This window comes from Ochotona princeps, unplaced genomic scaffold, assembly GCF_030435755.1.
Source record: "Ochotona princeps isolate mOchPri1 unplaced genomic scaffold, mOchPri1.hap1 HAP1_SCAFFOLD_971, whole genome shotgun sequence".
In the NCBI taxonomy this organism is placed as follows: domain Eukaryota; kingdom Metazoa; phylum Chordata; class Mammalia; order Lagomorpha; family Ochotonidae; genus Ochotona; species Ochotona princeps.
In genome coordinates, this window is record NW_026700765.1 from 74,169 (window position 1) to 85,200 (window position 11,032).

At 66.3% G+C, this 11,032-nt stretch overlaps 2 protein-coding genes across 2 annotated transcripts; one reads left to right on the forward strand and one right to left on the reverse strand.

Moving 5' to 3' along the window:
* Positions 1–238: 238 nt before the first annotated feature.
* ZNF623 (zinc finger protein 623) lies at positions 239–6,805 on the reverse strand. The gene is made up of 2 exons (XM_004580870.2): positions 6,734–6,805; positions 239–1,842 (listed from the first exon to the last, which is right to left on the reverse strand). The coding sequence occupies exon 2, from the start codon at positions 1,784–1,786 to the stop codon at positions 497–499; it is 1,290 nt and encodes a 429-aa protein (XP_004580927.2). The 5' UTR covers positions 1,787–1,842; positions 6,734–6,805; the 3' UTR covers positions 239–496.
* Positions 6,806–8,421: 1,616 nt separating this feature from the next.
* On the forward strand, positions 8,422–11,028 carry GFUS (GDP-L-fucose synthase; the record flags this gene model as incomplete). The annotated part of the gene is made up of 9 exons (XM_058659863.1): positions 8,422–8,553; positions 9,361–9,517; positions 9,603–9,717; positions 9,899–10,027; positions 10,246–10,319; positions 10,414–10,547; positions 10,630–10,694; positions 10,782–10,848; positions 10,948–11,028. Coding segments are annotated over exons 2-9 (811 nt in total), but the record flags the coding sequence as incomplete, so codon positions are not given.
* Between the last annotated feature and the right edge of the window lie 4 nt (positions 11,029–11,032).

An 11,032-nucleotide genomic window follows, 5' to 3' on the forward strand; every position in this document is an offset into this window, starting at 1 on the left:
CACATGCTCCCGGAGCACGACAGTCCAGGTGCGATGGGACAGCACTGGGTGACAGCCGCAGTCAGCTGCTGGGCTAGGCCTGGAGCCACGCCAGGTGGGCGGCATTGCACGGCAGGGCGCAAGTGGGCCAGCCAGGGCAAGTGGCGCTGCTGGGCGGGGCGGCTGGCTGTGTGACAGAAGGAGGCTGAGGGGGCAGCAGGCAGTCCAGGGGCATCGTGAGCCGCCAGTCACTGCCTACACCAGGCGGTCCTCATGTAAGGCCCAACGGTACTAGGCCTGGAGCCACAGCCCTGGGCTGCAGAATGCAGGGTGAACAGGCAGTCCAGCCACCTGTGCCACCTGCCCTCAAGCTGTAGCCCAGGAGGGCAGGTCCTGGGTACTGCATGGCGAGTGCCAGCTGCACAGCAGCCTCGGCTGGAACCCAGGGAACAGACGTGCAGACCGTACATGCCAGCAGGACCCTCCCGGGCACTGCCCCGCCGCAGGGCAGCAGCTGCTACAGGCCGTCCATAGGGGGGCCCTGCGGCGGGGCGTCCGTGGCCTTCCCGAGCGAGCTGCCCTCGTGGAGCCCCTCCTCGGAGTGGGCCTTCTGGTGCTGGAGGAAGCTGGCCCGCTGGAGGAAGCCCTTGCCGCAGCGGCTGCACACATAGGGCTTCTCGCCCGTGTGGACCACCTGATGCAGCAGCAGCTTGGAGCTCTGGATGAAGGCCTTGCCGCAGGCCTGGCACTCGAAGGGCCTGTCCCCCGAGTGGATCTTCTGGTGCTCGGTGAGGTGGGCCTTCTGCAGGAAGGCCTTGCCGCACTCCCGGCACTCGTACACGCGCTCGCCCGTGTGGATCTTCTGGTGCCGGATGAGGTAGGAGCTCAGGAAGAAGGCCTTGCCGCACTCCTGGCACACGTACAGCTTCTCGCCGCTGTGGATGCGCTGGTGCTGCGTGAAGTTGGACGTCTGGCTGAAGCGCTTCCCGCACTCGGCGCACACGTAGGGCCGCTCGCCGCTGTGCACACGCTGGTGCTGGACGAGCTTGGAGCTGCGGATGAAGGCCTTGCCGCACTCCCGGCACTCGAAGGGCCGCTCGCCGCTGTGGATGCGCTGGTGCTCGGTGAGGTCGGAGCGGTGGCGGAAGGCCTTGCCGCACTCCCGGCACTCGTACTGCCGCACCTCCGTGTGGATCTGGTAGTGCCGGACGAGGCTGGAGCTGCGGAGGAAGGCCCTGCCGCACTCGGTGCACTCGAAGGGCCGCTCGCCGGTGTGGATGCGCTGGTGCCGGATGAGCAGCGAGCTCTGGCCGAAGCCCTTCCCGCACTCCGGGCACTCGAAAGGCCTCTCTCGGCTGTGGCCTCGCTGGTGCCGGGCCAGGTCCGAGCTGTGCCCAAAGGCCTTCCCGCACTGCGCACACGGAAAGGGCTTGTCCCCGGCGGGGGTGTGCTGCTGCTCGGCCAGGTCCCCACACAGGCGGCCCACACACAGCCTCTTCCCGGCGTGGCCTCCCTGCTGCCTGATGAGGTCTGAGCTGAACGAGAAACTTTGGCCACAAACATCACGAGGGTGGGCGTCCCCCTCTATGAGGTCCGGAGGAAGGGCAAGATCAGGGCTCAATGGGGCGCCCCTGGCCACCTGACTGCACGCTGACACCAGCTCCCCTGTCTGGATCCTCCACTGAGCCTCCATGGCCGGAGTGGGGGGGTGCCCTGGGTCCTGGCCACCCGGGTCCCCCAGGAGCTCTCCCACCCCGGCCTCAAGTGCCGGGTCAGGGGCCTCCATCACCCTGAGTGGATCAGACATGGTGTCGGGCGAGCCTTCATCTCGGGAACCCTATGAAGTCACCCTCGCGTCACCACCTGAAACAAAGGAAGGACGTGTGTGTCCTGGGCTGCAAGGCCGCCCCCACCCCGCGGGCCATGTCCCGTCTCAGCCCAGCTGTGCCCTACGGGGAAGCCCCCACAACCCCCCCACTGACCCAGGGACTGTCCCTGCCGTCTCTTCACCATCCCCGCTATGTGGTCCTCACCACCTGCCTGCCTAGCCCCCGCCTGAGGCAGCCTGCTCATTTCCAGTGGCTCCGTATGGTCAGCGCTCCGTGGCTGCACATTGCACTGTGCCCCAGCCTTTTGAAGGTGGACAAGCAGAGTGCTAGGAACGGCAGCTGTCGGCCACGGTAACACAGGACATGGCGACCACGGGACATGGTCCCCCACAGGACACGGTCCCCCACAGGACACGGTGGCCACACAGCAGCTGCAGTAACCGGCGAGGAGAGGACCGGATGCAACTGTAGACACCGCTGATGTACATCCGGGACTTGTGCCCAAGGATTTGGGTCACGGGTTCCAGACCCCGGGCTGCGGAGGGACAACGTCCAGCCAGCTACAGCTTAGGGAAAGGAGGCCCGTGAGGCAGGGACAGAAAAGCAGGGGTCCAGCCAGGGCACAATAGTCTCCAAGCACACAGCCCTGCCTGCCTGGCCCGTCCCCCACGCTGTAAAACCCTGGCCACGGCAGCTACGACAGCTGCCATCCGCATTCGCTCCATACGCTCAGGCCCTCGCCTCAGGACACGCGGCTGCTGTCCAAGAGCACAAGGTGGAGACACGGACCGACCTTCACCCCGCTGTGGGGCTTGGGCCTTGCCTCTCAGGCGACATCAGCAGGAGGCCAGCAGAGCCCTCTGGGGTTGGGGCACTCAAGGTGCACCCCAGTCCCCACTCTCCCATGAGGCGCCCTCCTGCTGTTCCTCGTGGGCAGAAACATGCCCACCAGGAGAGAAGACTCCTTCGCCCACAAACCTGTGAGGTCTGGGCACCTTCTGCCCCCTCCTCCGTGACCCTTGGAGTACCACCTGAGCGTATTCCACAGGGAGGGGCCACCTTCCGCGACCTCTGGCAACGCCTCACCCGACCTGCAGCCACCAGGGCAGAGCCCACGCCTGCGGGCTGGGGCAGGCGGACAGCAGGTGGCTAGGCGGCTACGGCCCACTGGGGACAGTCTACCCTTCACGACGGCGGGCTGCAGCAGCCCTCAGCTCCCCACTGCGTGCAGCTGAGGCATCAGCCTGCCCAGCCCTGCTGCAGACACGAGGGAGAACAGCTTTGAAAAACAAAGGCGGGAGGTTTTTCATCCGCTGGCCCACTCGCCAAATGGCCTCAGCGGCCAGGCTCGGCCAGGCACTTCCTCAAGGCTCTCCCAGACGCAGGCCTCTTGGACCACCTCCTGCCCAGCACTGGCAGGGAGCTACGCTGAAAGCGGAGCGCTGGGACTTGATCCAGCACCATGCGGGATGACTGTGCTACAGGTGGCAGCTTTACTCTCGTCCACTCCCCACGTGCCGACGGCCATGGCTGGGACGGATGAAGCCCCGGACTGGAACCTCACCCGGGGCACCCAAGTCCTCACACAGGAAGCCGATCAAAAGCAGAGGAGGGGCTGGCATGGTGCTGTGTCAGGCCAATCCGCCATCTATGGTGCTGGCATCCCACATTGGCGCCAGTTCAAGTCCCGGCTGCTCCACTTCCCATCCAGCTCCCTGCTTGTGGCCTGGGAAAGCAGTCGAGGTCAGCCCAAAGCCTTGGGACCCTGCACCTGCATGGGAGACCAGCAAGCTCCTGGCTCCTAGCTTCACATTGGCTCAGCTGGCCACTGCGAGCATTTGGGGAGTGAACCAGCAGATGAAAGTTCTTTCTCTCTGTGCCTCGTTCTCTCTTTGTACATTTGCTCATCTGCTTTCAAATACATGCGTAAGTCTTTTAACATTTATTTATTTCTTTATTACAAAGTCAGATACACAGAGGGAAGGAGAGACAGAGAGGAAGATCCTCCGTCCGATGATTCACTCCCCAAGTGACTACAACAGCCAGTGCTGCGCCAATCCGAAGCCAGGAACCAGGAACCTCTTCCGGGTCTCCCACGCGGGTGCAGGGTCCCAAGGCTTTGGGCCGTCCTCAACTGCTTTCCCAGGCCACAAGCAGGGAGCTGGATGGGAAGCAGGACTGCCGGGATTAGAACCGGCGTTCACACAGAATCCTGGCGTGTTCAAGGCGAGGTCTTTGGCCACTAGGCCACGCCACCGGGCCCTACATACATAAGTCTTTACAAACTCTTTAGCGTATTGTAAGATTCGCTGTGGTTTCTATTAACTGCTGGACATTTCACCACCAGCAAGGGTGTGCTCCTCGCTCGAGGCCTCCCCAAGCTCTGCGGGCGGCCACCCTGCCCTCAGACACACATCTCATCACAGGGCCCTTCCCCTTCCATTCAACAGTTAGCTTCTGTCCCCGAGCTGGGGCCGCTGTGCCTCCCCAGTGTGAACATGCCAGCTTGGGTCTGCTGGTAGACAGACATTCTCATTGCCATGGAAATACGGGATGTACAATGTGGGATGCGGGATGCAGGATGTGGGACGTGGAATGCGGGGTGTGGGACGTGGAATGTGGGATGTGCGGTGTGGAATGTGGGATGCGGGATGCAGGATGTGGGACGTGGAATGTGGGATGTGCGGTGTGGAATGAGGGATGCGGGGTGTGGGATGTGGGACGTGGAATGCGGGATGCAGGATGTGGGATGCGGGATGCAGGATGTGGGATGTGGGATGCAGGATGTGGGATGTGGGATGTGGGGTGTGGGATGTGGGGTGTGGGACGTGGAATGCGGGATGCAGGATATGGGATACGGGATGCAGGATGTGGGATGTGGGATGTGGGGTGTGGGACGTGGAATGCGGGATGCAGGATGTGGAATGCGGGATGCAGGATGTGGAATGCGGGATGCAGGATATGGGATGCGGGATGCAGGATGTGGAATGCGGGATGCAGGATGTGGAATGCGGGATGCAGGATATGGGATGCGGGATGCAGGATGTGGGATGTGGGATGCAGGATGTGGGATGCGGGATGCAGGATGTGGGTGTGAGGTGTGGCATGTGGAGTGTGAGGCATGGGACGCGGGCCGCAGGGCGCTCTCTCCAGTGGCACTCGGGGACTTCTGAACTAGATCGCATCACCTGCCGGCCTGGTGCCCGCTACAGACTGCTTTCAACCCAGCCCGTCTCGCCTGCGGACACAGGGACTCAGGTCATGCTGAGCTTAGCCAGCCATAAGGCTGCACTGCACTCAGATGGACCCACCGGGCACCCAGACTTGAGCCGGGCCCAGGGCCAGAACGGCCCAAGGGTGAGCCATGTGACCCCAGGTGGTCAGGGGCATTTGGGCAGAGACAGGGCGGGGTGATGTGCCAGGGTGCCAGGGCCTCCAAGAGCGGAGCAGCCAGGTTCTTTGGGGGCACAGGTGGTTTCCATCTCAGCCAGCGTCCCTGAACTGGCCTCACAGCCAGACAGCACCACTCTGCTGGCCTGAGCACAACGAGCAGACAACGAGAAAAGGGCGGTGCCCGGGCTCAAGACACCAACTCCTCACCAGGGCCCTGAAGACCCCAGCCACCAATCCCAGGGCCCTGAAGACCCCAGCCACCCACCCCAGGGACCTAAGGACCCCAGCCACCCACCCCAGGGACCTAAGGACCCCAGCCACCCACCCCAGGGACCTAAGGACCCCAGCCACCCACCCCAGGGCCCTGAAGACCCCAGCCACCCACCCCAGGGCCCTAAGGACCCCAGCCACCCACCCCAGGGCCCTAAGGACCCCAGCCACCCACCCCAGGGCCCTGAAGACCCCAGCCACCCACCCCAGGGACCTAAGGACCCCAGCCACCCACCCCAGGGACCTAAGGACCCCAGCCACCCACCCCAGGGACCTAAGGACCCCAGCCACCCACCCCAGGGACCTAAGGACCCCAGCCACCCACCCCAGGGCCCTGAAGACCCCAGCCACCCACCCCAGGGACCTAAGGACCCCAGCCACCCACCCCAGGACCCTAAGGACCCCAGCCACCCACTCCAGGGACCTAAGGACCCCAGCCACCCACCCCAGGGACCTAAGGACCCCAGCCACCCACCCCAGGGCCCTAAGGACCCCAGCCACCCACCCCAGGGCCCTGAAGACCCCAGCCACCCACTCCAGGGCCCTGAAGACCCCAGCCACCCACCCCAGGGCCCTGAAGACCCCAGCCACCCACCCCAGGGACCTGAAGATCCCAGCTCCCCATGGCGAGCCTGCAGCCCGGCCTGGCAGGCAGTGGGGGCAGCTTGGTGTGTGGTCCCGTCCACGCACACGGCCAGGCCCCACTGTAGGTGGACGCAGTTCCAGCCTACACCACAGAGCATTCTGTCCCTTGAGCGGGCCGTGGGTCTCTGCCTGCGTGGTGGGAGCCCCGGGAAACGTGTTCAGGCCCCAGCTGTTCTGCTCCTCTGGGCACCTGCAGGGCCTGTCCATCGCGCGGGGTGAGGGGGGTCTATCCCCGGGCCCTGGCTGCCTCCCCAGCCTGCTGAGGTCGAGACCTGCAGGTTCCCGCCCAGCAAGGAGGGGTCGGGGAAGGTTTAATTAAAGCCCCAGACCTTCGGGCTCTGCCCCCCGCTTCCTCCCCTCGCCTCCTCTTTCCCGGTTCCCGGCTTTAGCTCTGCAGGAAGCTGAGGGAAGAGCCCACGGGCGTTCCTGGCAGGCAGCGCTGAGTGAACCCGCGCGTGGGTCCTGCCGCCCGCTCCAAGCCCTAAACAGCCGGGACGCAGCTTGACGCGCTGAGCCTGGAGCTCCAGGAACGCAGGCCCGGGAAGGGCTCGCCGTCACCCACCCTCCCGGGCTGCGCCCACCCTGCGCCCTGCGAGCACCCGGGGCGCCTGACTCACCCGACGCGGGGACCCGCAGCCCGAACCCGCATAACGCCCCACAAAGCCCACACGCCGCGCCGGAAGTCCCAGTCAGACTCCGCCCGGCCGGCTTCCGGCGCCGCTCTAGGAGCGCAGGGAGGCCGCGCCGCCCTCTCTTTGGTGCGCAGTTCCGGCCGGGGGGCACGGGGTGACCGGGGCTGGACGTGGGTGACCCCGGGGGGCGCGGGCTGACAAGTGGTGAACGGGGGCGACCCTGGGGGTGGACGGGGGGCACGGGGTGACTGGGGGTGGGCGGGGGAAGCGCGGTGACCGGGGGTGGACGGGGTCGACCCCGGGGATGGAGGGGGGCACAGGGTGACCCGGGGGGCGCGCATGCACACATGGCCGCCACCCCAAATCCCGCTCCCAAGGGCCGCGAGGGATGTCGTGTCCACCCAGCTGTGCCGTGCACACCAGGGTCAGCGGAGCCAAGGTCCAGCCGCCGCACTCCCCTTCCCCGGCCTGGGGGGACTCACCATGACCAGGCTTCTCACTGCCCAGCAGTGTCCTGGGTCCGGCTTTGTCAGCATCGGGAAATGGAGGGGCCAGCATGAGATGAGCCCAGCTCCCTCCTGGTGCCCCCAGAGAGCTGGACCAGGTGCTGGGCCTTACACCTACTTGGGGCTCCTGGCCATTTGGGAGAGTGAGCCATCCCAAGGACGGGCCACCGGACTGCAGCCACGCTGTCAGGCTGGGGTGGGCCCCGTGTGGGTGGCTTGGGCCATCCTCCGCTCCTTTCCACAGCACGTTAGCAGGGAGCTGGGTCCAAAGTGGAGTAGCTGGGACTCGAACCAGCGGTTGTGTGGGATGCCTGCGCTGCAGGTGGAGGACTGGATGCCCTGCCGCTCTGCGTGCATCGGGTAAATTGTGTGTGCTTTCCCAGGCCACAAGCAGGGAGCTGGGAGGGAAGCTGGGCTGCCAAGAGGACTGGTGCCCCAAGGGATGCTGGCACTTGAAGGCGAAGACTCTAGCCGCTAGTCCCAACTGACGAGCCCAGGATTTTCTCGAGCTGGCGATGAGGCGCAGTGGGTTGACCACCCCACACCAGAGGGCCAGCGCCCAGCTGCATAGACTGGGAAAGGGCCAGGAGACGGCCCACGCAGGAGAGCCCGAGGGAGTGGCAAGGCGGGACTCCTGGTCCACATGGCTGACTGCGGTGTCCACAAGGAGAGAGGTGCTGTGAGTGTCCTTTGTGCAGCCCAGCTGCTGGCCACCACAGCAAGAGCTCACGCCCTGGTTTCTCCTGGCGACAACGGGATTCTCAGACTTGTCAAGTGAAGGCGGAGAGTGACCCACAGACTGCGGAATGAAGGCCTTGCTTGTTGCACTGCCCCGGCCTGCAGGGGCCAGCTCGGCCTTGGCTGACCTCCCACACAGCCTTCATATTTGGGGAAATCGACCTGGAGCACAGGAGTCAAAGGTGTTGGATCCAGGGCAAGATGTGAACCCACCAGGACGCAGCTGGTTTCGGCCGTCTGAGCTGTGCATCCGGACGGCAAGGCCACGTCCTGGGGCTTCCCATTCTCCTGCACGAGGGACTACGCTTCCCAGGGGGTGATGCGGCCGCGGACTACGCTTCCCAGGGGGCAATGCGGAAGCGGACTACACTTCCCAGGGGGCTATGCGGCCCCGGACTTGCCAAGGCGCTATGCAGCCCCGAGCTACACTTCCTGGGCACCTGCGCAGGCCCAAGGACTCGGTTTCCCAGGATGCAACGGGAAGAGGGCCTGACCCGTCCATCACCCGGGCAGCTCGCGTGGCCAGATACGCCCCGGCCCCGGAAGCCTCTCCCGCCGCTGGTAGGTGAGCTGGCAGGTGAGGGACTGGGGAGCGGGCAGGAGAGCCAGCAGGTGAGGGGCAGGGGATTCAGCAGGGAGGGACAGGGAGGGGCAGGAGAGCCAGCAGGTGAGGGGCAGGGGATTCAGCAGGGAGGGACAGGGAGGGGCAGGGGAGCGGGCAGGAGAGCCAGCAGGGGAGGGGCAGGGGATTCAGCAGGGAGGGACAGGGAGGGGCAGGAGAGCCAGCAGGTGAGGGGCAGGGGATTCAGCAGGGAGGGACAGGGAGGGGCAGGAGAGCCAGCAGGTGACGGGCAGGGGATTCAGCAGGGAGGGACAGGGAGGGGCAGGAGAGCCAGTAGGGGAGGGGTAGGGGAGCAGGCAGAGAGGGACAGGGAGGGGCAGGAGAGCCAGCAGGTGAGGGGCAGGGGATTCAGCAGGGAGGGGCAGGGAGGGGCAGGAGAGCCAGTAGGGGAGGGGTAGGGGATTCAGCAGGGAGGGGCAGGGAGGGGCAGGAGAGCCAGCAGGGGAGCAGGCAGGGGACTCAGCAGGGAGGGGCAGGGGAGGGTCAGGGGAGCAGGCAGGGGATTCAGCAGGGAGGGGCAGGGGTGCCAGCAGGGAGCAGGCAGGGAGGGGCAGGGGTGCCAGCAGGGAGCGGGCGGGGAGGGTCAGGGGGAGTGGGCAGGGAGCCCCCTGCGGCCTGGCGGTGTGTCCGGAGGGTGGCCTGAAGGGAGGGTGGCCTGCGGGGCGGCCTTGGCGGCCAGGGTCCCCGGGCAGTGGGCGCTGCAGGCCGCTGGGCATGGCGCCCGCAGCTCAGCCCGCCGCCCACAGGTGCAGCCAGCATGGGGGAGCCCCACGGCTCGGTGCGGATCCTGGTCACGGGGGGCTCCGGGCTGGTGGGCAAGGCCATCCAGAAGGTGGTGCAGGACGGAGCCGGCCTCCCCGGAGAGGACTGGGTGTTCGTCTCCTCCAAGGATGCCGACCTAACGTGAGCGAGCCGGGGGTGCGGGACCCCTCGGGACCTCTGGGCTGGCCCCCACGGGTGGGCGCCCTGACACCCCTCCTCACCCCAGGGATGCAGCGCAGACCCGCGCCCTGTTTGAGAAGGTGCGGCCCACCCACGTCATCCACCTTGCCGCCATGGTGGGGGGCCTGTTCCGGAACATCAAGTACAACCTGGACTTCTGGGTGAGTGCGGACCCCGGCCCGGCTGGACGGAAGGTGGGGTCTGGGGCCCCTGGGGGATGGTCCTGTGCGCTCAGCAGTCCCGAGGGGGGTCAGGGCGGAGTGGGATCTGCAGCGTCAGTGCCCGGCCCTGTCCCGGGAGCACCAGCCGTGACCCCGGGCGAGGCTTGATTTCCCTCCCCAGAGGAAGAATGTCCACATCAACGACAACGTCCTGCACTCGGCCTTTGAACTGGGCGCCCGCAAGGTGGTCTCCTGCCTGTCCACCTGCATCTTCCCGGACAAGACCACCTACCCCATCGACGAGACCATGGTGAGGGGGCGGGGCCTGAGGGTGGGGCGGGACCAGGAGCTGTGGGCGGGACCAGGAGCTGTGGGCGGGGCTGCGAGCTGGCGGGATGGGTGGGGCGCTAGAGGGGCGGGGCACAGAGTGGGCGGGGCTGGGAGCTGGAGGGGCGGGGCCAAAAGTGGGCGGGGTGTCGGCACCCACAGTGCCAAGACTCCTGCCTTAGCGCCTGTTGCACCCCACAGATCCACGAGGGACCACCACACAGCAGTAACTTCGGATATTCATATGCCAAGAGGATGATTGACGTGCAGAACAGGTCAGCCCAAGGCCGGGGGCCTGGGCGGCAGGGCTGGGGGTAGCAGGTGAGGGCTGCGGGCAGGGCCAGGCAGCTCAGTGCTGCGCCTCCGCAGGGCCTACTTCCAGCAGCATGGCTGCACCTTCACCGCCGTCATCCCCACCAACGTCTTTGGGCCCCATGACAACTTCAACATCGAGGACGGCCACGTGCTGCCTGGCCTCATCCACAAGGTGTATCTGGCCAAGGGTGAGTGGGGCCTGCCCCGCGCCTGGCCTGCCCAGCCCTGTGTGCCCCACGGGCACCTGCTGACCCCATCCTCCACGCACAGGCAGCGGGGCCGCACTGACCGTGTGGGGCACCGGCAAGCCACGGAGGCAGTTCATCTACTCACTGGTTCGTGCGGGAGCTGAGGCAGGGGCAGAGTGGGAGCGGGGCCGGCGGGGTGGCGGGCTGGCTCCACCCTGGCCCTGTGGTCCACAGGACCTGGCCCGGCTCCTGGTCTGGGTGCTCCGGGAGTACGAGGAGGTGGAACCCATCATCCTGTCAGGTGCGCAGGCGTAGCGCTGGGGTCGGGGGCTGGGAGAGGGTGGGGGCTGGAGGCAGGGCCTTGCAGCCCGCTGACCCAGTGGGCCCTGCGCCTCTACAGTGGGCGAGGAGGAGGAAGTGTCCATCGCCGAGGCCGCGCAGGCCGTGGTGGAGGCCATGGACTTCCAGGGGGAGGGTCACCGTAT